General features: G+C 39.9%; 2 protein-coding genes across 3 annotated transcripts; both read left to right on the plus strand.

The window, feature by feature from the left end:
* Positions 1 to 8: 8 nt before the first annotated feature.
* On the plus strand, positions 9 to 5,193 carry LOC102721342 (DNA repair endonuclease UVH1). The gene is made up of 9 exons (XM_006649156.3): positions 9 to 1,030; positions 1,130 to 1,359; positions 2,118 to 2,227; positions 2,574 to 2,738; positions 2,861 to 3,643; positions 3,877 to 3,987; positions 4,080 to 4,340; positions 4,550 to 4,773; positions 4,881 to 5,193. The coding sequence occupies exons 1-9, from the start codon at positions 9 to 11 to the stop codon at positions 5,089 to 5,091; spliced, it is 3,117 nt and encodes a 1,038-aa protein (XP_006649219.2). The 3' UTR covers positions 5,092 to 5,193.
* A 2,553-nt stretch (positions 5,194 to 7,746) lies between these two features.
* Positions 7,747 to 23,976, plus strand: LOC102703022. 2 transcript variants are annotated; one of them, XM_006650879.3, is made up of 33 exons: positions 7,747 to 8,003; positions 8,070 to 8,601; positions 8,678 to 8,891; positions 8,984 to 9,310; positions 9,497 to 9,647; positions 9,736 to 9,873; positions 11,096 to 11,177; positions 14,124 to 14,392; positions 14,476 to 14,589; positions 14,768 to 15,006; positions 15,237 to 15,464; positions 15,546 to 15,698; positions 16,664 to 16,801; positions 16,906 to 17,136; positions 17,239 to 17,366; positions 17,536 to 17,656; positions 18,811 to 18,975; positions 19,545 to 19,692; positions 19,822 to 19,922; positions 20,172 to 20,321; positions 20,611 to 20,658; positions 20,746 to 20,853; positions 21,072 to 21,146; positions 21,259 to 21,309; positions 21,375 to 21,521; positions 21,623 to 21,753; positions 21,991 to 22,078; positions 22,241 to 22,303; positions 22,373 to 22,619; positions 22,892 to 23,043; positions 23,120 to 23,190; positions 23,257 to 23,413; positions 23,520 to 23,976. In XM_006650879.3, the coding sequence occupies exons 1-33, from the start codon at positions 7,808 to 7,810 to the stop codon at positions 23,700 to 23,702; spliced, it is 5,346 nt and encodes a 1,781-aa protein (XP_006650942.1). In that variant the 5' UTR covers positions 7,747 to 7,807; the 3' UTR covers positions 23,703 to 23,976. The 2 variants fall into 2 exon arrangements, with proteins under 2 accessions (XP_006650942.1, XP_040377918.1); XM_040521984.1 differs by lacking the exons at positions 21,991 to 22,078; positions 22,892 to 23,043; positions 23,120 to 23,190; positions 23,257 to 23,413; positions 23,520 to 23,976 and having other exon boundaries at positions 22,373 to 22,463.
* The last annotated feature ends 3,935 nt before the right edge of the window (positions 23,977 to 27,911 follow it).

Genomic DNA, 27,911 nt, shown 5'->3' on the forward strand with positions numbered 1-27,911 from the left:
TGGCCTATATGCAAACTTTGGTAGTAATGGGCCGGCTGTGGAGGAGGCCCACGAGCCCACTGCAGTCGGTCGGTAGCGCAGCGCGTTCTACTCTCCTCGTCGTCTCCCCCGTCTCTCTCCCATTCTTCCGAGGAGAAGGAAAGGACGCCGCCGCGGCCGCGATGCTCCCGTTCGAGGAGCAGGTGGTGGCAGACCTCCTGGAGGACCCCAACGGCGGCCTGGTGGTCCTCTCATCCGGCCTCCCGCTCGCCTCCCTCGCCTCCGCTCTCCTCCTCCAGCTCTACCACCAATCCCCCGGCGGCTGCTTCCTGATCCTCTCCGCTCCCGACCCTCTCAAGGACCAAATCCGCCGCCGCCTCCTCCAACCCAACTCCCAGCCTCTCCTTCAGCTCCACGACGTGGCCCCCGACCTCCCCGCCCACCACCGCGTCGCCCTCTACGCCTCCCGCGCTGCGCTCTTCCTCTCCCCCCGCGCCCTTGTCGCCGACCTCCTCACCCACCGCCTTCTCCCCTCCCATGTCCACGCCCTTCTCCTTCTCTCCGCCCACCGCTCCTCCGACACCTCCTCCGACGCCTTCGTGGCTCGCCTCCTCCGCCAGCACCACCTTCTCCCTGTCTACGCCTTCTCCGATCGCCCCCACGCCATGGTCTCCGGCTTCGCCAAGGCGGAGCGCACTATGAAGAGCCTCTACATCCGACGCCTCCACCTCTGGCCCCGCTTCCACGTTCTTGCTGCAGCAGACCTCGAGCGCGCCCCACCCGAGGTCGTCGACGTACGCGTCCCCATGACCCAGCCCATGAGGGGCATCCAGGCAGCCATCCTCGATGCCATGGACGCCTGCCTCAAGGAGCTGAGACGGACTAACAAGGTCGATGTCGAGGACCTCACCGTCGACAAGGGCCTCTTCAAGTCCTTTGATGAGATCGTCAGGAGGCAGCTCGACCCCATCTGGCACACGCTTGGCAAGAAGACCAAGCAGCTCGTCGCCGACCTCAGGACGCTACGCAAGTTGCTTGATTATCTTCTCAGGTAATCCACTCCATCAAGCCCATACCTTAACCACATGTGCTCCATTGTTACACTACGCTCAAATTATTCAATTCAAATAATAAATGAATCCTCCTCAAGGTATGACGCCGTGACATACTTGAAGTACCTAGACACACTCAGAGTATCTGAAGGCGTCCGATCTGTTTGGATCTTTGCTGATTCAAGCCACAAGATATTTGACCTTTCAAAAAGGCGTGTCTACCAGGTTGTGAGAGCAGACGGTACAAAGGTTGCTGCAGACAGCAAGGGCACACCAACAAAGAAGAGGAAGGTGGCACACAGTAGTAGCAGGAAAGGAAAAGAAACTGGTAGCGACTATTGGCCATTCCCTTTCAATCGTACCTGATGCTTTTCTTAAAGAATTTAGATACAGGACTCTTAATTTCGTTAAAAAAAAACAACTATTTACCGCTCCATACAAGTGACTTAATTAATTAATTCGCCACTCCATAGACACAATCGTAATAAAACACCTTGCTAGCCATTTTCTTTCCAATTCCCCAAAACAATATGCAGTGGCCACCTATCTTCTTTTACCCCTTCTATAAGCAGATTTGATCTGGTCAAATCAGCTTAACCAGAGCTGATTGGGTGGCAGGAGGCCCACTTTCTGCCTTGACTTCTCTTGTCCAAGCAACAAATACAGACAACATGGCACGCCAGTGTCGTCAAGCAATGGCATACTAGTGTGAGAGCCCTCTGCAAGGTGGATCCTGGAGCTATCTCCATTCTCTCTTTTTTGGATTAAATTTGCACAAAATGAAAGAAACAACTTTTTTTATTTTTTTTTGTCTCAGCATCATCCTGGGGCTAGCAGTACCATTGTTTTTCATTTTGCATGATCATCTGCATTACCACTGAATTGCATAATCATCCCAGAAAATTGCAGAGCTGAGGCGATTGTTTTTCTCCACTAGTTCAAAGACACCCAGCCTCAGCCTCTCCTAGCCAGGAGCAGGGTGTCTATTGGGTGGAAATTAATTAATTGACATCTGTAGAGTGGTAAATTGTTAAAGCCACATCTATTGAGTTGTAAATAGTTAAATTTCTCATTCATTTCCTTTAGAAAACGAGGATTCCAATGATAACAAGGACAATGCTCAGAAGGTTCATGCGGAGACAGGCGTTGTAGTGGAGGAGATTTTAGAAGAATCGCCTAAATGGAAGGTTTTACGGGTGAGTGACCTTTTTTCTATTACTTGGTGTTCTTTTAGGCAGCACCCAGAGTTGAATATGTGCATTGTATATAACGGGAAATTTTCTTTTTAATCTAGTTGACGAGGGCCATTGCACTTTTGCTAAACTTGGCACTTGTAACAGATATTTGCTTTTGTGCCCAGCTATTTCTTGTTCTGCATGTAAATAAGATATTGAGAATCTATTCAACTCAGCCTTTTCTGTTCTTTTAGCAACTTCCTCTGTAGCTATCAAATATTAAAGGTAGGTTATAATCAACAAAATTTTCTGCTTGTCCATAAATTGCGAATAATCTGTAACTGTTTTACTATCTATGTCTTTGCAGGAACTGTTACAGGAGATAGCAGAAGAACAGGCAAAGGGAGATGGTGACAATGTAACACCTGTTCATGAAGACAGACTTAATGAGAGTGGCATAGTTTTGATAGCATGCAAAGATGAGCGGTCATGCTTGCAGCTGCAAGAATGTATGTCAAAAGGCTTGCATCAGGTAACAGTTGAAGTCTAATGTAGCTAGCAACCTACCATCAATCAACATCTTAAATGCAAGTTTTTCTTTGGTATATTTAAAGCTAAATCATATGAATCCTTTATATGCTTTGTTTCTACAAGGTCATGCGGGTCGAGTGGGAGAAATACTTGCTTGGCAAAGCTGAACTTCATGGATTACATAGAAAGAACAAGAAGACATCTCAGCAACCAAAAGGGTTTGGGGTTCTGGATGGGGAAGTTCCTATGAGGTCTGGTGAGAGTGCAGGTCCTGTTAGCATTAGCAAGCTTGAGACTAATGCCTTACTTGCGGCTGCCTCTGAAATAAGCACTGTAACCAAGGAAGCAAATCGTGATGATGATTCAAATGTCAACTGTAGGAAGAGAGGATTGGTAAAAGGAAAAGGTAAATTTAAGAAAACCATGGCAAAGAGAGAAGCCAATAACTTGAGAAACAGAAATACTACGGAACATACTAATTTGGAAGTTGAAGGTCAATCAGTAAAAACAGATGAACATGAGATTGATGCCTGTAAGTTGTCTGCAGAAGATGATTCTGCATCAGCTCCAGCTGTTGACAAAGCTGTTAACTGTATGTCTGCTTTTGGAGACTTTGTGGATGCCAAACCGCTACCTCATGTGCAATTTTATGCCCTAGACAGTGATCACCATGTACTTGATGTATGGAAACCTTCTGTAATTATTGTTTATCATCCAGATATAACATTTGTTAGAGAAATTGAAGTATACAAGGCAGAAAATCCATCGATGAAGTTGAAAGTATACTTTCTTTTTTATGAAGATTCTGCTGAGGTACAAAAATTTGAGTCCAGCATTCGCCGGGAAAATGAAGCATTCGAGTCTTTGATCAGACAGAAGTCGCTGATGATGATACCTGTTGATCAGGTGGTGTACCTCTCTGCTAAAATTCATTAAATCAAGGATTAAATTCAGCTTGATCATCATGAAATGTTTACTATACAAATGCAGACATTCTATGCTTGATTTAATCATTGTTGCGCTTTAACCTCATATTGTACTTACTTTAGCTGTCAGTCAACCTTATGTGGGCAAAAGTGCTGCTGTGCACATCTGTCTTCTTTCCCTGATACATGAAAGCACATCTGTCTTCTTTTCAGAATGGCCGTTGCATTGGACCAACTCTTGCAAATGAACCAGAAGCTCTTTTATCTCAAAATTCAATAACAAGAAAGGCTGGTGGTAGAAAGCCACCAGAGAAGGAGATGCAGGTGATGCTTCCGACCATTATTTTCATTAAGTAACAATATTATTTGCTTATACTAGCTGAATTCCTGAAATGTTTGTTATTGCATCCTTCTAGGTTATTGTGGACATGAGAGAATTCATGAGCAGTCTTCCTAATGTATTGCACCAGAAAGGGATTCGAATAATACCTGTTACCTTGGAAGTCGGTGACTATGTTCTTTCTCCTTTGATCTGTGTTGAACGAAAAAGTATTGCGGACTTGTTCCAAAGCTTTGCTTCTGGTCGTCTGTACAATCAGATTGAAACTATGGTTCGGTATTACAAGATCCCGGTGCTTCTGATAGAGTTCTCACAAGACAAGAGCTTTTCCTTTCAGGTACCCCTCCCCTAACTCTACCATTTCTTATTCATGCTGCTATTTGTTAGGATGTTCGTTCTTAAGATGGGTGATCTCTTGTTCTCTACAAACAGCTATCTCAAGTTGTCTTTCGATCTTGAGCAAATTTTAATCCATTTCCATAAGCATGCTATCTCACATTGGTGATTGCACCCGATGGTGCTAACTGGTCCTGCTTTTTTTGTCAGTCTGCAAGTGAGATTGGCGATGATGTATCTCCGAGAAATATAAGCTCTAAGCTTTCATTACTAGTCCTGCATTTTCCTCGGCTTCGCATAGTCTGGTCTCGCAGCTTGCATGCCACGGCAGATATATTCCTATCACTCAAAACAAATCAGGATGAACCTGATGAGAGCAAGGCAATGAGAGTTGGTGTGCCCTCTGAGGACGGGGTTGTGGAGAATGACGTGAGGTAAGCTGTTTTTCTATGTAAGCCAACACTTTGGTTTGGTAACGGAATAACGCACGCGAAAGCATAATGAATTTTATCTGCCTACCTCGATAAAACATGTTTTTCAGGGCTGAAAATTACAATACATCCGCGATTGAATTCTTAAGGAGGCTTCCTGGTGTGACAGATTCAAACTATAGAGCAATAATGGAGGAATGCAATAGCTTAGCAGAGATGGCCCTGCTACCGCTAGAACGGCTATCTGAGTTGATGGGTAGTCAGAAAGGGGCACGCATGCTCAAGGAGTTTCTTGATGCCAAGTGTCCGACTATGCTCTAGAGTAGTTTTGTAATTGTTGTTGTATACCAATTAAGGGGTGTTTAGTTATGCCATATTTAGTTCCTAAAAAGTTTTTCAAAAACATCACATCGAACATATAAATAGAGCATTAAACATAGATAAAAAAACTAATTATACAGTTATATGAGAATTGTGAGACGAATCTTTTGAGCCTAATTAGGCCATAATTAGCCATAAGTGCTACAGTAACCGATATGTGCTAATGATGGATTAATTAGACTCAAAAGATTCGTTTCGTAGTTTCTTGGCGGAATTTATAATTTGTTTTTTCATTTGTGTCTAAAACCCCTATCAACATCTGGTCAAACGATCGACGTGATATTTGTTCCAAAAATTTTTGGATTCTAAATGCACCCTTAGGGAAATGAAAATTCTTGGCGTCATATCAGACGTTTTGACTGGATGTCAGAAAGAGTTTTCGGACACGAATAAAAAAACGAATTTCATGGCTTACCTAGAAACTACGTGATAATCTTTTGAGCCTAATTAATCCTTCATTAATGCATGTTGGTTATTATAGCACTTATGGCTAATTATGGACTAATTAGGCTTAATTCGTCTCATGATTTCTTCTGTAACTGTGTAATTAGTTTTTTCTTTCATCTATATTTAATGCTCTATTTAGGTGTTCGAAGATTCGATGTGATGTTTTTAGGAAAAAAAAAATTGAGAGCTAAACATGCCCTAAGTGTTGACGCTTAAAATTGGTTCCCGCGCGACGAAGTTTTGGAGCAAACTAGCAAAGATCTTCACTTTCATGGAAGAACTCGACTGATTTTCAGCGCAACCTAGCAAAGATCAACCGCACCCTAGGTTGACTAGGATTTGGCAAAAAAAAAGAAAGAAAGAAAAAAGAAGAACAAAAGCACGGTAAAACCAGTAGAAGAAAAATAGTAGATTAAATGGAATTTGTTCGGGCGGCGGTCAACGGATATAGAACCCATAATATAAAAGGGTACGCTATACTGCGTACATAGAAAGCTCTATGTATATTGATTCTATCTAATCAAAACTGATACTAAAATATATCTGTCATTTAACTCAACACGGTATTGATTGATTTAGGCCCCGTTTAAATGACAAAAGTTTTTGGGAGAATGATCACATTAGATATTTGACCGGATGTTGAAAGGGGTTTTCGGACGCGAAAAAAAACTAATTTCATAGCTCGTCTAGAAACCGCAAGACGAATCTTTTAAGTCTAATTAAGCCGTCATTAGCACAATGGACTAGTTAGGCTCAAAAAATGTCTCATGATTTTTTCCATAAATGTGTAATTAGTTTGTTATTTTATCTATATTTAATACTCTCTATTTAGATGTCTAAAGATTTGATGTGATGTTTTTGAAAAATTTTTTGAGAACTAAACATGGGATCCCATGTGGCTAGACTTCATCATGCACAGCATCAAACATAACCAGGTGCCTAGCCTCAGCCATGCTCTTGCATAAAAACATTGACTCACCTCGACTGCTACTCCTAGCTGACAACTTTGACAACCATAGCTCCTAGACACTTGCATGCATCAAATGTCTCCACGTACCCAAAATGTGCACACATCCTCTTCTTGATACATTAAGGGGGTATTTAGTTGATGAAATAAAAATTTTTACGTGTTACATCAGACGTTTGACCAGATGTCAGAAGAGGTTTTCGGACAAGAATGAAAAAACGAATTTCACGGCTGGTATGAAAACTACGAGATGAATCTTTTGAGCCTAATTAATCTGTCATTAGCGCAGGTAGATTACTATAGCACTTATGGCTAATCATGTACTAATTAGGCTCAAAAGATTCGTCTCACGATTTCTCACATAACTGTGAATTAGTTTTTCGGTTTATCTATGTTTAATACTCTATTTAGGTGTCCAAAGATTTGATGTGATGTTTTTGGTTGAAAATTTTTCAGAACTAAATGGAGCCTAATTCCTGCGTATACAGACTGAGTTGATTTTCTTGAGCAAATTACTAAACAATTACACCAATTATTCTACATAATCTGGCTTGTCTAAAATTACCTAACCAAAAGCCAAATTATGCTACTAACAGTAAGAACATTCTTTAAGCGGTGAATTATCGAAAGCGATGAGTGAACAATGCGTACTAGTACAAAGCTTGGTCACTCGATCGATGAACCATTTTGCATATAGTGCAGTTCTCACGATTTATAACTTTTAAGGGTCACATGGGTGAATTGCCTACCTAAACGTGCATACTTTTAAGAGAAAATTCAATAAAACCATTGGCTTGAACTTAGTGTTCAATGGCCAATGCTGCCAACAGCCACCCGCATTAAGCCATCCAATTTATTATGTTGATGCTCGGCTCACTGCTATCCTCGTGTTTTTGCTTATGGCTATACTTATAAGCTAAAATTTAAATTTCAAATTTTTAAATAGGGAGATGATTGTGTGTTTTTCATCGTAGTTTTTTTAAAACTTTTAACTGAATCTATTTATAATTTCGTAATTAAATAAAAAATTAATTAATGGTGATTAGCGCTAATGACAGCGATTAGGCGTGGGTCCGGATTAGTTATGATTTGAGCTAAATGGGCTGACCGAATGGTAGGAAAGAAAAGCCCATGTTAATACTGTCGTCGTCGTCGTCCGCATTTTGCCTTGGCGTCGGGCGCGGCGCCGCCACCACACCACCCCACCATCCGCTCCTCTTCTCTCGGCAGCTGCCTGAAACCATGGCGCTCGCCGCCCTTGAGAGCTGCTTACAGGCTGTCCCGACTGACGCCGTACCGGGCGTCGTCGACTGCGTTCTCGCGTCGTCCTCCTCGACCTCGGCCTCCCAGCTCTTCCACGCCCTCCTCCACTCCGACCATGCTGCCGCGGCTTCTCTCCCTCACGCCGCCGCGCTTTGCCACCTGCTCGCGCTGCTCGGTAAGAAGCCCAAAGACACAGCTCCCTCCTCTTTCTTCGTTGCTCCTTCCTACTAATGAAATCCAGACCGGACGGAGGATCCTCTGCGGGCGCTGCTATGGAGGGTATTCCTGCCGCTGCTTAGGCAAACTCAGGGCAACCAGCTCCAGCAGACGATTGCCTTGATGTGCGATGCCGTCTCCACCAATCAATCCTGGGACCTTCTAGGAGCAACCATCCTGCCCTTGTGCATTCGATCCTCCGCTGTCGCCATGGATTTGTCCGCCGACCACCGCTCCATCGTGTACCACACTGGGGAGAACCCGCCGCCTCCAGAGACAGGGATACTACCTATCTCCAAGGCCACCGCAGTCCTGGCATCGTTGCTGCAACACGCATTGGAGAGGAGGAGGAGGGGTGAGGGAAGTGACTCTCGTCTCGATGCGCTGGTGCACAACATGACCTGGGACCTCTCCTGGCTGGCGCTCAAGATGTTTGACCACAGCCAAGAGTGTCGAACCTGTGCCACCCGGGTCCTCCTGCAGCCGCTGCTCCTTTCGCTCGCTGATGTTTCCTGTGTCACCGTGGAGTTTGCTGCAGCTCAGCTTAAGCTCTCAAGGTTTTTCGGTCTTCGTCCTTCTTCGTCTACTCTATGTGTACATGCTACTCCTTAATTTGTCCAACTTGTCTCGCAGCTCAAGTTTCTTGGAGTCTATATGGGCCTCGTGCCTTTCTCTGTTTGCGCTGGGGCCAGCTGAGCGGCTCGATGCGTATAATATACTCTCCCTCTACTTCTCAACACTAAAATTGGGAGGACTCCGAGATGTTATTTTGGGAGCTGATGCGGTCCAGAACTTCTATGATCTTAGGAATGTCAATGAATTTTGGGATGAAATTCGCAGGGGACTGGTGGGCGTTTCTGCTCCGAATCTGTTTTTCTTAGTCTTTAGCTGTTTATACCCATGCTGATTGTACTGACATGCTTAACCTCTACATACCAGGTTGACAAGGATTCTTTAGTGAGGAAGCAGGCTTTGTACATCTTGAGAATATCACTAGACATCTTTTCCTCCTCTGAGAATTATGGTGGTCAGCAATGCTGCACGGGGAGGTCAGCCACTATGCCTAGTCAACCCAATTCAAATACTGCAATGACAAAAAGAGAAAGGTGGGCTCACAAAGAGGCCAAATCCCTTGGCATTGGAGAAATGAGCCAATCAGCTGAAAATTGCTCAAGTGGTCAAGATCGGTGGAAAGTTTTCCTGTTGCTCTATGAGATGCTCCAGGAATACGGGACACATTTAGTTGAGGCGGCCTGGACACACCAGGTCAGTTGTTTCCTATGTGCTCTCCCAACAAATACTCTCATCTGCAGTTATCTGAAATCAACAATTTGAAGACCTGTGTAGCTAAGTGTCAACACAATACCAGGAACAGCAGTCATAGCACAGCAATAGAGTAACCCTATGCATCTTTTGATTCGATGGGCTGATAAATTTAAATATTATGCTCAGGTAATGCTGCTGTTTGAGTCCACACAACAGAGTGATTACTCAGATCACTTGTCCTATGGAGTTTTCCATGCTCAGATGGAATCTTTCGAAGGATTTTTTCAATGGATGGTAGTTCTTTGGGAGCGTGGGTTTACTCATGATAATCCTCAAGGTCAGTACTTCATTGATACATGCAGAATGCATTTGCTTAACACTTAGAATGTTGTCTTACAATCTGCTGTTATCAATGGTTTTTGCAGTGCGCTGTCTGGTAATGTGTTCCTTTTTGGATATTACATGGGAACACTACTTGGTTCATCCTCAGATAGTCCCCAATGGCTTTATGCTTGGTCCATTATTACGTGGTTTGAACGATGTAGTCCATCACAAGGATTTTGGTCAGTTATACTCAATTTACACTAAATTCAATACAACCAACTTGTTCTTTGAGTAATACAAAGTTCTTATTGTTTTATTCCCAAACATGCGCTTTTCTTTTCACGTCTGGTTGTACCCATTTCATTTTTATGAAATATTATCGAACCACCATAGCTATGGGAAATATCATATTCTTCTACCTGAAAAATACTTTCCTGGAACACTCTGTCACCTCAGCTTCCATTTCTTTGTAAATGTACATCTGAATGTTTCAAATGGCAGACTACTTGTGACCCAACCCTTTTGTTGATGTTAGCCATTCTTAGTGCATATGCATATGCATTGAAGTTGTGTTATCCTACTTTGTTAGTACATTAGTTGTTCCCTTTTGGTTCGTGCATTTTGACTTGGGTTTGATCTCTAGCTACCCTAATTTGCTTGGGACTATAGCTGATATAAATTTTTGTCCGTGATTCTTACCTCATACTAAGTTTTGTCCTTAGAAAGACATGCGCTTCACTATTTAATTTTTCCTTTTGTTTCTTCTGTAGCATTAAATTTGAAGTTGAAATTCTAAATGGTGATTGCAACATCAAAATTATTAGAGTAAATTGCACTTTGTGCCATATTTTCTTATCTAAGTTTCACTTTAGACCACTCTAAAATATATCTTTTCACTTTGTACCATATAAATTTGTTATTATTGCAGTTTGGACCACCCCGAACAACTTTTTTAGTATACATCAATGACCTCAAACACATCGACTCTGGTATGCCAACAAACTCCCATCTATGGACAGTCCATATATTTGCCAAAATGGAGGTTAGAGATGGCTAGAAAAGTTTCTTAGGGTGGTCCAAACTGCAACAATAACAAATTTGCTAAGTCCAAAGTGAAAAGATATGTTTAACGGTGATCCAAAGTGAAACTTGGTTAATAAAAGGTGGCCTAATGTGCAATTTGCTCAAATTATTTCGCAATTTTTCATGCTGGTTCTATGCCCAAACCAGAAGTTGATTGTGAGTATGCTACAAAGGGTGATTACCCTTGGTTTGTTACCTTGTTTGAAACAATTTAGTTGCTCTTACTTATCAAGTACTGTAGCTCATGAGATTCTTCTTCTTGTTTTCACTGTTCTCTTCTCTTTTATATCATATTTGATTTATTATTTCCAGTTCTTTTCATACTGTTTAGCAGTTTATTGTCTTTTACATTCTTAGTTGTCTATTTAACTATTTTAGGTGTCAGGGGTGTTTATGATTCAAAAACCATAAAAGGTGCAGAGAGATTCTTTGGTATTTACGCGCAGACATTGACAACACGGTACTGATTTTTAGGCAACTACTGCCTTTTACTTCTGTTTTACACTTCAAAGAGAACATAGCATGTAAATTCTGTTACTTTGGATTTTCGAAAGGATTTTAGTTATCTTCATACTTCAAATAATTGAATCTATGGTGGTGATGTTTGGGCCTACACTGTTGGAGAGTAGAGGGAGAGGGATGTACTGCGTATGTGAGATTGTTTTATTGAGCCTTGAGGGGCCGATATATAGAGGAGTACAGGAGGTAGATATAAGGAAGGTATTAGCGATAAGGAAGGACTCTAATCAAATCAATCCTATCCAAACAATCCTCTAATTACCATATACTCTAAAATCCCTCCACAGTCCAATCGTGAGCAACGCAGACACTTAGACTAGAAAAGAAACCGATAAGAGGACTCAATAATGACGATAGCCCTTTGTGCCGTAGTCAATGTAGCCAAAGCGAAGGATGTGGAGGATCTGTGGTCGAGGTAGCCGTTAGAGTAGCCAAAGTTGATGCCGATTATGAGTAAGCCAAGCTGCAAGATGCGTAAGAGGCCCATGCAGTGGTCACAGGCGTCCAGGACAATGCCACAAACCAAGGGGCGTGAGGACGCGCTAGAGACGATGATAGTGACGCAATCGAAGCAGTCATTGAGGAAGATGACGCAAAGAGCCGATGCAATTGGAGCGTAAAAGACAAGGCATGATGCCTGGTTTGCCAGGCCCAGAAACAACTCGGGACGAACGCATGCAACGATGTTGCCAATATCATGTAGGCGAGGGAGGAGACCATCATAAACATTGCGCCATTGTCATGGGGACCAATAGAGAAGGCCTCCAAGATGGTCGAGGTGCGTAAGGCGACGTAGAGGAAGAAGTGCCAATGAAACCCGCTGTTGTCAGAGAAGAGCAAAGTGTATTTGAGGAAGAAGATGGCGTTGATGACAAGGCATAGTGGTAGACGAAGGTGAAGAAGCGGGACCAATGGCTAGAACGGTGACGTCGATAGCTGTTGTCGGAGAAGAGCAAAGTGTAGTTGAGGAAGAAGATGACGCCGATGACAAGGCATAATGGTAGAAGAAGGTGAAGAAGCAGGACCAACGGCTATATGTGAGATTGTTGTATTGAGCCTCAAGGGGCCGGTACATATAGTAGTACAATAGGTAGATACAAGGTACTAGAGGTAAGGAAAGACTTTAATCAAATCAAGACTATCCTAATGATCCTCTAAGTACCATATACTAACATACACCAGGCCCTGTTTGCTCCTTCCTACACATAAAAAATTGCATGCCAACCTGTGTTCTGTCTATTCTTCTCCAACGGTGCCTCCTTGACCAATATCAAGAACTCATGTATAAATTGAATTATGCAACATGCTTCATAAAAATCCAAACACTTCTAGTATTAAAAAAACTATACACATTCTGAAGAACAAATTTCTCTACATGTAAATGTGGGTACATGCACTATCACCACCATCAAATTTGCCCTGAGATTGATATACTCCCAAAAGCTTAATCCAAACAACCCATCTTCTGATGTTTGTGCCAGGTTAGATTCGTTGGAGAACATGATGTGGTATTGTGGGCCAATAATCCAATGTGTATGAATATGCAGAGAACACCCTACACTAGTGGGTATATACACTATACAAATACATCTAACAAGGTTAGCCTAGATGACTAAGAGTAGGGATCAGGTTAATAGTGTCCCTGCCTTGAGTTAGAGATAGCTTTGAGGATAAGGGTATCCATTTGATATTTGTTATCAATCTGTACAAGGGTGCCTGCTATAAACGATGGCCAGATTTTTTTGGATGTAAGCAAGAAATTTGTGAATGGTTTTTCCAACCAATCGATTATTTTTCCTCGAAAATTCAAGAGACTTGCGTTTCATCTCATTAGGAAGAGAGAAAGTATATGTACAAAGAAGGGGTCAGGAAAACACACACAACCAACCCAAAATGCTCCTCACAGGTGATGCTCAATCAGCGGTACCTAGGCGTCCGGAATCAACATCTTACAAAGGAATTCCTGGAGCGCATTAGCCCCAGCAAGACACCAGAAACTACTCTCGTTAGAGATCACTTGTATCATGATCTGAGAGTCTTAGTCCGGGAACGGTACCCTGGAACTGATACCCCTCGCGGTACATTTGCCTGTTAGGATAGAGTTTGTAGCTCTGCTCAGTTAGGGTAGAGTTTGTTAGGATGGGATCAGAATGGGGAGTCCTTGATTTATATAAGGAAGCTCCGTGTCCTGGGTCAAAGTAGGTATTAAATTTGAGTTACTTTTTTGCGTCTCTGTCCCTGCCTCGTCGACGCGGTGTCGATCACGATTCCACCACGCGGATGAGGTCCAGGGCCATTCCCTGTTACTTCCTATTATATATGATTTGTTCCTCTTCGCCCCTAAAATACCTCCAAAATATCCTTGCCTGTGATAGCTTGCAACACTACCACAACATTAGGAGTGGCCCCATTGAACACAAAGTTGTTTGAAGCTTCCAAATCCCGCAAGGAACCAAAATGATCAACGAAGTCCACCAATCGATTATGATCAGAGCCTCCCCATCGCAACCACGAACTAACCCGCGCACCTCTCATATTCTTCCCCGCACATAACATAAAGGATATTTATATTCATGAGAAGATATTTGAACAAATTAGTTACTTATTTGTTTTCTAAAAGGAAATATTACTGTGCATGTAGTTTGTATACAGTGCAGTATATATCATATGCACTATAACTAGATAAACTTATCTGCAGATGCTGGAGGCCTGGAACTGCAAATACTGCTGCATAGCTGTACCCACCACCTTTTTAAATAGGACAATTTTATGTTGTTTAGCCACAAACATGCCACTGATGGATTAGTTTAGTTTGTTCAAGTAGCTCTACTAGTGCTTGGCTGTTATTATTTTTTTTTTCATATGTTGCCTAATTTTTTTTTTGCAGTGACCGTTTACATCTAGTTTGGAGCTTGGCTTATTCTGCAAAGCAAGATTCATTTGGCCGAGCAGGATTAATGGCTCTTGCATTTTGTATCGCTTCATGCGCATGTCAGTCAAATGCGCTTGATTCCCCATATGCTTCTGCTGGGCAAGAAATGGCAAAATGCAATGGAGATGCACATACAGCAGTTAATACTGCAGATTTATTAGATGTCTTATTGATTCTTTGCGAGAAGAGTAAACAACACTTCAATCCAAAGTATCGTCTTAAAGGTAGGGCATCTCTTCCCCAGTAAGAAACTCTGATCAAATGTTAAGTAATGCAAATCAAGTTCTTAACCCGAAGCCGAAAGCAGTTTGTGAACAGGTCATGAAGGCCGCAACATCATTGATAAGTGCAGCTGAAATCCCACTTAGTCAGCTTTTGTACTTCATTTCTACAATACCTCGAGAGTTTACTGATTATTCTGGTATGTACACACATAAGTTAAGACACACTCGATTGTAGTACATACATGATAAGTGGAGAGAATTGTCTGCAACCAATATCTACTTTGCTACTATCAGTTTTTAGGAGAAGAGAATGATGAGCTACTTTTTGCCCCTATAACCATCTTCTCTTCTCACTGCTGTTTTATATCCTTGCAGGAGCACTGAGACCAACAGTTCAAAAATGGTTTGTTCAGAACAAAGAATGTTCTTCTGGGGACACTTTGTTGGAGAAGCTCATTGATTTCCCTACCACCTTTGTGAAGCACACCGAGGTGGATGGACTATACTTGTTTGATGATGAGGATGTGGGTGCGTGGGAAGCTGAAGCACGGAGGTGGGCAAGGACCCTTCTTCTTGTAACCTCAGAGGAGCAGCACTTCAAGCAAATATTTGTGGTTTGTTTTGCCCACACTTGCTTTTAAGTTTCTAAAAAGCATGCCTTTTGTTATTGAGTAAACAGGAGCTCTTTTGATATTGCTGAGAGTGAGACACTAATTTATTTCTATTTGATATCTAAACGTTGGCCTTTGTCTTTTCAATACGATGATTTCACCTATATCAGAATTTTCACTTAACATCTTCAACTTTGATTGATACATATATGCATATCTTTTATTTTTCATAGTTTTTGGAGAAATACGGTAACAAGCTTTCTGAACAATATCCAACTGGAGAATGCATACAAGTGAAATTTTTCATCATTGTATTATGTTTGATTGAGGAACTTGAAGTGAAACACAAAAGGCTTACTCATCAAAACAGTACCATCTCCAAAGAAGGTTCAGATAGCTCAAATGGATCAGAGCAACATGCTCTTAACAAGAATCTTGCAAAGCTATTGCTTGTCATTTTGGTAATCATATTTTTCTTCAACTTGTCTTGATTTATTCTGGAATGTCATTTTGAATATCATGTTGCTTATATGTTACTCTAGGAAAATATGGTGGTCTTCAGCAAGACTTCTTGTTCAGTTTTCTGGTTAAGAAATTCTAAGGACATGGATTTACCATCTTCTGTTAAGGGAAAGCTTGGAGGCCCGAGCCAGCGTCGTTTGGCTACCTCTATGACCTCATTGGTGTTGCAGGGTGTATGTTGGTTCCTCATAATTTCAAGCATCTAGATATATATATTGTTTCTCCTTTTTTGGTTTTTGGGGGTTTTCTATTTTTTTTTGGGAGGAGGGGATTGAAAACCAGTAGGATGGGTTACTTTTTATTGATATAGAAGGAATACTTACAGTGGTTTACATGGGAAGTGTCACAGGGTTATAGAGCTTGTGGCTATAATTGAACGAAAAGTTAGTCTACTTCTCTAAGTTTAGCTAAAAGAAGACTTAGTTTCTCCTTGAAAAAGGATTTCCAATTGTCTGCTTGAGGCAATAATACCATTCAAAATTTGACTTTTCCTGTGTTTCCAAATCTACCAGGCTGCCATACAGCCATTTTTTTTTTCAAAAATACATGCTGTCCTTTCAGTTTGAACAATGTGTAATGTTTTAGAATATAATGTAGTAGCAACTGAGGTTTGCACTCTTAATCTATTCAGAATTTTTTGTCAAAGCTGTTTTATCATGTAATGGGAGCAAGATTATACAGTTACCTTTTCTCTTGATTGTGGAGAAAATTAAGCATTTTTTCTGTTGAAGGCTGGGTTCTCCAGTATCATCTGGTTGTTAATGTTACGGGGTAGGGGAGAGTAGAGAAATAGAAGAGGTAGATTGGAAGAGGTAGATTGAACTAATTTTCTGCTTGCATTAACCATGAACTAACCGGCTTTATATAGCCTTACAAAGACATAGAGCCCTAATTAATCTAACAAACCTTATCCTAATCAAACTTTAGAGTCCTAATTAATCTCGCGTGCCGGCCGAGTTCGGCCGGTCTCCTGCTTGCGCCGCCCGAAGGGGATTCCCCACATAACAGTTAATCTGCTGTTTGTTCAGTTTTGTTTATACTGCCTGAGGATCTCTTCTAATAGGGACCTTTACCTTTGCTTTCGAGTCTCTCACCATTTAATTGTATGGCTGATAACTTCTAATTGCAATATTTACAGATTTGGTCCATGAGAACCATTAGCTCTATTGTCACATGGTGCAACCATTACCTTTCTAATTTTTCTCTTTATTCAACATTGACATTCCTCTGGGAGTTCTGTTGGAACGTTATACAACATCATAGTTATGCCACAGAGGTTAGTCTCTCATTTAATACTGTTGAATATTTGACCTCCAGTACCTTGCAGCTTCTTCATGTAGAATTTGTTGGAATCATTTTAACTGTTTTTCCCTGGGTAAGGTTGGGTGTGAACTTCATTTGGCATCTTATGAAGTTCTATCCTATGTACTACCCACTCTATCTACTGCTTGCACTTCTCAGTTTCTAGATCTTGTAGAAACAAAAGAAATAAATCAAAGCAACAAATTTTCGCTGGATTTTCTGGTCGTCAGTTTTCTTGATAACATCAACAATCTTCTTGTGAATGGAGTTCTGAAGCGAAGCAGACGGGCTGTTTTAATGTGTTGGAAGGTGAGAACGTTGTCTTTTTTTTTTGTAGTGCACATCGCTCATTTTTATATTCATAAACAAGGTAATTATAGGGATAGATCCTAATTACTGGTTTTGATTTAGTGGCTTTGTCTAGATGCACTGCTGTCATTTTCTTGCTGCTGTGGCGAGAATGAATCTCAGTTGAAGATGCCGTATCCTTTATTTTCAGAATCAACCCTCCGATCTATTTTTGTTGATATTGTTGAAAGGTGAGTATAGCTGTCAGAATACATTCCGGTTGGCCTTTTCTAATGTAAGTTATGGTTATGTTTGCACATGGTTATTTTCTTTTGTTTTATATTTGGTGGTTTTACTTCATTGTTAAATACATTAGAAACTTTAGATTCTTATATCGGTTTTTCTTTAAAATCTTCGCAGTCTTGAAAATGCTGGTGAAAATTCTGTCTTGGCCATCCTTAGATGTGTGAGATCTGTTTTGGGGCTTTTAGAATTTATCATGAGAACCAGAAATTTATCCTCTTTGGGCATCAGTTATGAGGTACTACACAAGGCCCCTTTCTGCAATTTATGTGCTACTTTAACTATTTAACCACCAAATGTGGCTGCTAAAACCAATGGTTATATTTGCTTTGAGTCTGTAATTTCTTGCTTAGTGGTCTCTGCCTGAATTTACGTACATGTCTTTTTTTTCTCTGTAAATTTTAACAATCTATTTAGGCCCTGTTTTGTAACGTGGGAATTCCGCTGGGATGGAATAATTAGCTCTCCTTGGATGTGGATGTTGGGAATGGATGTTTAGCCTATTCATAGCACAAGAGTTTTAACAATAAATATCACAATTTTCTTCAGTACCAATTAATGCCACAAGATTGGCAGATATTTTCATTTGTACCACAAGTTTGTTTTACCCAATAAAAGGAACTCCTCCAAATTCCTTTTTTCTAAATTCCACCTTTGCCTTCGTTCTTTCCCCTGCTGTAAGGCAGCAAGGTGGCTGACCTGCAAGACTGCGACTTGCTCAAATCCTTGCTGACCCTGACCTTCCTTCTTCCTCAGACAGGTGAACCATCACCTTCCCAAATAAACACATCCCTTCGATTATAGTAGCCTGTCCCAATATTGCTGATTTAAGTCCAATCGCAAGTAGTAATCTGCTGTTCTGATGGGTATTGAATGTTAGAGGTGAAATGGTGGTTGACCAAGACAACGATGGAAAACCTGCCATGCCCCCTGCCATGCCCTTGTTTGGCCATTAGTCACTCCATGCCTCCATGCATGTCTTCATTCATGAGACAGGAGGCACCGGCACCCAAGCCCCATCTATCACCACCATTCATGAGGCTGGAGGCGCTTAAGCATCAACTTCCAACAGGTCAGTGACCACAAGTGACCTCCATTTCCGGTCTTAATTGTAACAGGAAGAGGAAGGGTAGGCAAAAAAGAAGGGAGAAAAGTGTCAAAATTCCCAGGGAACTTTTGATATGTGTTGATATTGGCCAAACATGTTTGCTATTGATGGAATCCTTCTTCCAAATATATATGTATAAGAGACCAAAGTACCAAAGTTAAAAGAAAAAAGAAACGGTCAACATACTCACAGTGTGTTTTCTTATGGAAATCATGCATTTCAACAAGGTCTTTGATTGTAACTAGTATCATTGGGCATTCTTGTTTCATCTATATCTTCCACAGATGATGATGCAATTTGTAAAGTCTTCCTGGGTGTTGCACCTTAGTTGCAATAAACGCAGAGTTGCACCAATTGCTGCACTGTTGTCCGCTATATTGCACCCAGCAATCTTTCCTAATTTGGAAATGCACCAGGAGAATGAAAAGGGGCCAGGTCCTTTGAAATGGGTCAGTTCTCACACCTTTATTTGTTTCTAACTGTTTTGATGTTACACAATATTCTTGTTGTCTAATTAGCACCGATAGAAACAAATTTATCCAAATACAATGCCTAGTTGCTGCTGCTGCTGATGTATGCTCATCCATTGTCCTGTTCATCAAAAGTAATACTGTCCTTGGATATATGCAGTCTGCGTTATGCACTTCAAGTACACTTGTTATCTGCTGATAAGTGTTCTTTTCATATGATTCTTGCAATATTATACAAATGACTACAAGTAGTGAAAACATGTTCACCTTCTAATTGCTGAATGACAATGACAGAAACAGAGGTCATTCATCTGAAGTTCTGAAATATGAACATTATTTGGTGACCTCAATTTCACATCCTACATCTTTGGACAGCTTGTGTAAAAATATCGAGTATCTGGATAAGACAAAAATTCTCCTTTTTTTTCATGTGACTATTTGGCATAGCATATTTATGTATTTCATTAAAAAAAAACAAACATTTTTCTTGAGCACTTAAGTTTGTATGCTGTAAGAAATGATGACACATGACTCCTATCTGTTTTCAGTTTATTGAGAATCTTCTTAGCGAAGGCTCGAGAAGTCCTCGAACCATTCGTCTAGCAGCTCTGCATTTGAGTGGTGTGTGGTTGATGTACCCAAAAACTCTGAGCTTTTATATGGAGGAGCTGAAGCAATTATCATTATATGGATCAGGCATTTTTCAGCATCTTTCCTAGTGATTCGTTCTGTGTTTAGTTTCATCGATGTTGTTTTAAGAAATCCTAGCAGTATGTTCTCAAATATAATCTTCTTTTCAACCCCTATTTCACATTTATTGAATAGTGGCATTTGACGAAGATTTTGAAGCTGAACTATCTGAAAATCATGAAGCAAGGCTTGAAGTTTCCATGTTAGCGCAAAGCCCAGATCGTGAATTCACAGAGGTAAGTTTATTTACAACCACCATGAGAGGTACAACTACATATATTGTCACTTTAGTTTTGTTGGTAAAATTGAGCATCCTATCACATCTATGGCTCCTATCCTAATTATAGGCACTACTTTGTAATAGAACAGGAGACAATGTGTGCATCAATTTTTGTTGTTTATTAATTTTTACAGCATTAATGATAATGCCAATTGGGTGTTTCCTTGATCCATCAATGATGAACAGCATTGCAATGTTGTTGCAGGTGTTCATTAATACAGAACTATATGCTCGTGTTTCAGTTGCTGTCCTCTTTCATCATCTATGGAAACAAATCAAAGAAAAGGGCACATTAGAAACTGAAGAAGCCCTTCGATCTGGCAAACTATTTCTACTGAAACTTCTTGATTCAGCGGTAAAGGTTTTTTCCTCAGGAAAAGGGTATGCTCTATTGGGGATGTTGCCTGTTGATATGCTCTGGCTGCTGTGTTCCATTTTATGGCAATGACAGAAGTGCATAATGAATATTTGAAGAATTTTGATCTTTGGATCTGCCATGAGTCCGTTTAGACTCTTTCTAAAACACAACAGATTCTACCAACCTGATGCTGCAAATAATACCTATAATTTCTATTCTCAAAACCCTGCCTAAACTAATGCTGTTCTGATATTCTGATACTTTGTATTTACTCTTTTCTTGAAAGGTGAATGACAAGGATATTTCAAGAGAACTATACAAAAAACATAGCAGCGTAAGTCTTTCCTATCACAATTGCGTTTTGTTATTCTTCGGAACTTTGTGTTTTGTACTACATTTCTTAATGTCTCATTTTTATCAGGTACATCGGCGAAAAGTTCGTATTTGGCAGATGATATGTGTTCTTTCACACTATGTAGAGGATGATATTGTTAAAGAAGTGACATCTAGTATTCACATCTGTCTTTACGTAAGAATGTTCTTAATCATTTTGATTTTGTATTTTAATCTGTTGTATCTGTGGAAACTCATCTTATGTGGGTTTCTTGAAACATGTTGAATTGACCACTCCCTACTTGTTTACATAATTTGTGGGTCTGAAGCAATTTCACATCAATTTATTTCCATGCACTACTGTTATTTATTGCTTTGCATCTGTGCAAGTTCTAATAGCATCTCTTTCTGCAGAGAAATAATTTACCTGCTGTCCGGCAGTACTTGGAGACATTTGCTATACTTATTTATTTAAAATTTCCAACATTGGTGAGAAACTCCATGACATGCTTGTATACTTTTGTAACTGATAAACTCTTTTATGCCAGTAGAATCTTTTTGCCGCTAACTGCTGATGTTTATGATGAAATGTCATTTGCAGGCCGAAGAAGAGCTTATTCCAATTTTTCATGACAATGAAATGCGACAACAGGTGAACATTTTTAGCCCAATATCTCTCCACTTTGATTTGTTTATTTATCTGTCTTGTCTCTGCAGGCACTATCTTCCTACGTATTTATAGCAGCAAACTTGATCCTCCATTCACGGGAGTTGTCTGCCCAGATAAATCATCTGAACCAGCTTCTTCCTCCAATAATGCCATTTTTAACATCCCATCACCACAGTTTACGTGCTTTTACTCAGGTAAAACTATGTAATTAACAAAATTTTGTTGTGCCGTATTCTTATGGAGCTTTAGATTCTTCTAGACTTCTAGTAACTTGAAACTCCATTTTGTATTGCAGCTACTTGTCCACTGTGTCCTATCAAAGATGTGGCCTATTTTGCAACTGGAAAGTTCAGAAAACCCAATCTTTGAGAGGAGATGCTTTCAAGATTTAAAAAGATATCTAGCAGAAAACGCTGACTGCGTCAGGTACATCCACATGTTTTTTTTATTTCTGTGTTTGTGCTTAGTATCGTCCTGTTGACATACTCTATTGACGTACTATATAGAATTACACAGAAAAAAAATCCAATATGATTGTCTTGTTTCTTAATGACCAATAATCTCAACTTACATGCCGCATGCTCCATCTGTTTCACCAAATTCCAAATTTTTGCAAAGATAGTGCAAGTGTTAATTATAAATTAATTGTGCTTCTGATTACAGGCTTAGAGCTTCAGTTGAACGCTTCCTTGATGTTTTCAATCCTGATACTTCCAACACTCCTTCAGGGATATTTAGTTCTCGCCCTGAGGTTCATGATATTCCCTTTCTCTTCTATACAAGTTTAGGATCATTGATTCTTGTTGCATGAAAACAATATGTTCGCTTTCAAGACAAATTCTAGGAGGATTATGGTTTCTGTATGACAATTGAATATTTGATTCTTTTAACTGAATAGAAGATGTTTTGTTAGGTCTCCTCTGACTTTGAATGTGTTCCAGTGTCTGTGATGGAGCGAGTAATTAACTTCCTCAATGTAAGAACTTCAACCTCACCTTTGTTTTCCTCCATTAAACTTCAAGCTAATTATATTTAGCTATGTTAGGATGTGAGGGAGGATTTAAGACAATCTATAGCAAAGGATTCAATAACAATCAAGAATGAGGATCTCACAGCAGAAATGCATCACAATGAAGACAGAACTGATGAGACCATAGTTGGGTTGTTAGAACCTAATCAAGACGCACTTAATTTTCAGAAGAAAATCACACCCTATAGGAACTTAGATCAAGCTTTGAACATTGGTGGTCATTCAGTTGCTGGCGATGACTATATTTCAAGATTACTTTCAGGTATGTAAGCATCCTTGTAGTTTTACTACTACTTTCTTCACACTACCTCCCAATATCTGTTTTGCTTGGTGATAAGAACTTGTATGATGGCTTTGCACATTTTTATTGTGTTCCTTGCACTTGGCAATAAGTTTTTATGTAGTAGGCCATTTTCAATAACTAAGCTGCAGATGTTCTTGTTATCTACGGACCGAGCTTTTGTTTTTTGCTCCCTATGGATGTTGTCTCATTTCACTTTTTGTCTATGTGTTGTCTTGTTTTGCTGGGTGAAGAACTAGAGGGAGATGACCAACTGTTGGATTTAGTGCTGGAATCAAGAAATCACGCTGTGGAAACTATCAAGCAAAGCCAGCAACAATTAATCGTAGTAGCATCACTACTAGATCGCATCCCTAATCTCGCTGGACTGACAAGAACATGCGAGGTATATAGCGCAGCCAGTATCATTCCTGTTATTATCCCTCTAACGTGCATAACATATACTAGGTGTTTGGTGACAGATATTCAAAACAGCTGGATTGGCAGTTGCTGACAAAAGCATTATCGAGGACAAGCAGTTTCGGTTGATCAGGTATGTATATAGCTGGTGGTTCTGGCAAATGTTTAGATGACGATGATGATGGCATTGCGCATGCAGTGTAACGGCGGAGAAGTGGTTGCCCATGATGGAGGTTCCAGTGAATAGCGTGAAAGTGTTCTTGGAGAAGAAGAGGCAGGAGGGCTATTCGGTGATAGGGTTGGAGCAGACGGCTAACAGCAAGCCACTGGACCAGTTCTCTTTTCCGAGCAAAACGGTATGTAAAAGGCAATCAAATCAAATCCCTCTCTGTTGTTGTTGAAGATATTGCTTATACGTGAGGAGAAAAAAACCAACAAGAACAAACTGAATATATTGGCAAGGTGCTTGTGCTGGGACGGGAGAAGGAGGGCATCCCTGTGGACATCATCCATGCCTTGGACGCATGCGTGGAGATCCCGCAGCTGGGCATCGTCAGGTCACTGAATGTTCATGTCAGTGGTGCCATTGCGGTGTGGGAATACACTCGCCAACAACGCTTGGCTGCCGCTGAACCGCTGATATAGATAGCTGTTTGTTGTTACTACGTACATTCCCATTTGTTTTCTGTTACTGTATTCAATCGAGTAGCAACAGACGAAACGAGAGAATTAATGTTACTAGTATACCATTCAACCAATAGCATCGAAGCTACTACTTGTCCGGTACGACTTGTAATATTGTTTCTGCAAAAACACCGTAGTTGTATTATTGGAAGTAACGAACTTGATGTTGTGAGTTTAGAATGGGAACAAATTACTCACTCGTTCCATTTCGTAAGAATTTTTAACTAAAATTCATTTATCAATCAATGTTTATTATTGGATATATGTCTAAATTTATTAGCATTTATATATGAATGATATTGTGAAACGGAGTTATTGCAATTTATTTTTTATCACCTGAACTAAAAAGAAAAATGTTTGTTATCTGGAGCACAACTCGATTTCGGGTTTTTGCATTAGGGGTCTGGCTACTCGCCCATGCGTGCGCCGAATTCTTAAGTCGCGCGGAGTGGCACCGTTAATGTTGATCATCGGCATTAGCGTAATCACGATCAATTGATGTTTAATATGAACAATAAATAAATTGATTTCAAAGTTTTAAATATCAGTTTAAAGTTTAAGTTTGAGGTTAAAAATTCAAATTTTGGGTAGAATTTTTAAATCCAATGTTTGACAATTTGAGTTGAAAATTTTGAGATTAAATTGGAATCTTTAAATTAGAGTTGAAATTTTCAAACTATTGATAGAAATTTTACTCCAATACTTTAAAATTTGAGTTGTGGTTTTTAAATTTGGAGTTGAAAGTTTTAATTTTGAATTGATAGTTTTAAAATTTGAGGTGATGGTTTCAAATTTTATTTGATTTTTAAATTTGATTTAAAAGTTTTAAGCATGAAAACAAGAAGGAAAAAAACTAAGGACATATATGATGTCCCTGAATGTGTACTTGTATGTTAACAAATGAGGGATGACTAATGTATTTGTTCATATAGAATTCGGCTAGTGTTAAGGTGTATGTGAAATCATAGCAATGAGTAAGACCGATTTTTACATAGGTTCGGACCTCCAATAATAGGTAATAACCATACTTCTATTTATATCTATAGGACGGAAGTCCATTAGATAGGGTCAATCACTCTTCTAGCCTATCTAAAACTATATAAACCAAGATTAAAGTTGGTGGTTAGCCGTGAAACAATTAATAGTACCTTGATTCAATGTGAGTTGTCTTTGTGCTGAGATTAGATTCCACTCTTCTGGAAGGCAGTTGTATTATCAAGTAAAACTGGAAGAAGTCTTTACATAACCTACGATTGGGTAGGTTGAATCATTTCCACATCAGACAACCCATTCTTTCTCATCCGAGTGCGGTTTTCTTCCTCTAACTAGTTATATGCACGTGCTTCGCAACGAAACTATATTTGACAAGAAAATAATTAGCTTAAAACATAATTTTATTTTCAGTATACCACAATAAATAAGCTTATAAAAATAAGTAAAACATATAATAAAGAATAGTATATAAAATGACCAACGTAGCTAAAGACATTGGTATACTCACGTGCTTTACAGAACCTGATTGCCTCATCTTGCCTAGGGAAGGTTACCCAGACACCAGCAATGCATGCCCAACAAACAACATTCAACATTCCGAACAAAAGTAGCCCATATGCTTGAACCAAAATGCAACATCATACCAGATCAAATCAGACAATTAGCAACCCGGGGACCAAATCGGTCTGCTCTGCTTCTTGAGATCAATTCGGATTTCCCTCAGCAACCGCAATAGGCTCAGTGGCTTCTTCACTGAACACCTTGTGGAGAGCCATACAACACGACTGGGGGCATCTGCTTGTGGCCAGTAAATTTGATCGCGGCAGGGGCAAGATGCGGTGAGGGGGCGGCGGCCGGGGGCGAGGGGGGCGGCGAGGAGGCGGAAGTGAGGAGGACAGCGACGGCGGGAAGCTTTGTGATGCAGCTGTGTGCCTATGTGAGAAAGGGAGAGGAGGGGGAGAGGGCGTGGCGGCAGCGACTGTGGGCTGTAGCGGCGACGGCGGCGCGATGTCCGGCGAGAAGCGAGGACGACGGCGCTGACCGGCAACAGCGGGGAGGAGCGGCGACGACGAAGACCGAGGAGGCGAGGACCCGCGTGAGAGAGGCGGAGAGAATAATGTCACTTTTTTTTTCCCGTGAGGGTGGTTTTTTAATGAGAGAATTCCCTGTATGCCACTGTTGTTCCTTGTATGTCATGTAAAAAATCAAACTTCCTTCTATGCCATTTCACTTAATTTTTTCTTCCTTATGTGCCACTGCCGTTAACTTTTCTATCTAACTCCGTTAACTTATTTTGCTTACGTTCCTTCTATGCCACTACATGCCAAATACTCAAAACATAAAATTGAAAATTAAAATTTTCGAATAAAATTTGAAATTAAGACAACAGAATTGAAAATTGATATTTTTGAATAAAATTTGAAAATTGATATTTTCGGATAAATTTGAAATGACACGCAACATAGAATTAAAAATTTAAATAATATCAATTTCCCTACTTTGAGTTTTTCAGAGATTTTCTATCACTTTGTTTACTCGTTTATTGTTTTTAGAGATTAAAACCATTTTAGTTTTTGGAATTTTTCAAAAGAGCAGGTCAAATATTACTCTTTAGTACTCTTCAAAGTAGGAATTGATATTTTCAAAATTTTCAATTATATGTTGCGGGTCATTTCAAATTTATCCGAAAATATCAATTTTCAAATTTTATTCGAAAGTATCAATATTTAATTTTGCCGTCTTAATTTCAAATTTTATTCGAAAATATCAATTTTCAATTCTATGTTTGAGGTCATTTGGCATGTAGTGGCATAGAAGGAATATAAGCAAAATAAGTTAACGGAGTTGGATGGAAAAGTTAACGGTAGTGACACGTAAGAAAGGAAAAAATTAAGTGAATGACATGGAGGGAAGTTTGATTTTTTGCGTGGCATAGAAGAAATCGGGTATAATTTCAGTGGCATATAAGGAATTCTCTCTCTTTTTTAATAGAAGTGAGATTTTTTCTTGTTTTCTCATGTGCGACATATGAGGGAAGGGGTGATGTGCGACGTGAGAACGGAAATAAATAAAATATTTTTGTTCATAAACTGTTTATATAAATATACATAAACTTTGTGCATAAATAATATATTTTTAGTCACAAATTTTAAACACAAATAAAATATTTCTGTCCATAAACTGTATACATAAATAAAATATTTATATGTAGAAATTTTGTTGCAAAATAATCTACCCTAAAATTAAAATAATTCGCATCTAAAATTTTAATTTCTTTTAAAATTGTTTTAAGGGAGAATTGAACCCACAACCTTCCTTTAGAGAAGACAAGCTTACCACGGGGCTATTGAATGTATAGTTGAAAGTTAATTTAATTAACTGATCACTTGATCCAAGCGCCCGGCTAGATCGGTGCGACGTGTGCAGGAGGGGAGGGGAGGATGTGCGACGTGGGGAGGGAAGGGGTGAACGGACATGGGAGAAACTCCAGTTTTAAAGTATATAGATATGTGCTTTCTAAAATGTAAGGATATCTATTTGTGAAAAATATGATATGTGCTATTTCAGGGGACATGTTATTCTATGGATACAAGGAGTGGCCCCCGATCTCTTTGCAAATTCACTTCCAATCTTTGTTTCATACACCTTGCCACATTCGTCAGTCCCTCTAAGTTAACTTAGCACCCTTATTTTTCACACGTACGTTTTCCAAACTGCTTTTTTTTAAAAAAATTATAAAAAAATTGTTTAAAAAATCATATTAATCTATTTTATATTTTTTTAATAATTAATAATTAATTAATTATGTATTAATCTAATACTATATTTTTCGCGCCGAGGTAAGTTAACTAATCCCTGCCCATAAGAACGTGCCCTTAGAAGCCACGTTGTAGGAAGAATAACAGTAATCAAGAGACAAGCCGAGCACGTTAAGCCCCAATAATGTTATACTACCATGCGAGTGAAGAAAAACATTGTCGGATTCTGAATTCGAATGGAGGTCAAGAAGTTAGTCGTGCGCTATATCCTTGCGGAGAATATCGCCGCTTTTTGTTGAAGCCAAATCATCGCCGTGGGCTTATAAAACTGAGTGGCGAGATTTATTTGGGTCATCTTGTCATTTCTAGCAAGAACAACTAAAATTTCGCTATATCCTAGCTTTCATCTCCCTCATGC

This window comes from Oryza brachyantha, chromosome 3, assembly GCF_000231095.2.
Source record: "Oryza brachyantha chromosome 3, ObraRS2, whole genome shotgun sequence".
NCBI lineage: Eukaryota > Viridiplantae > Streptophyta > Magnoliopsida > Poales > Poaceae > Oryza > Oryza brachyantha.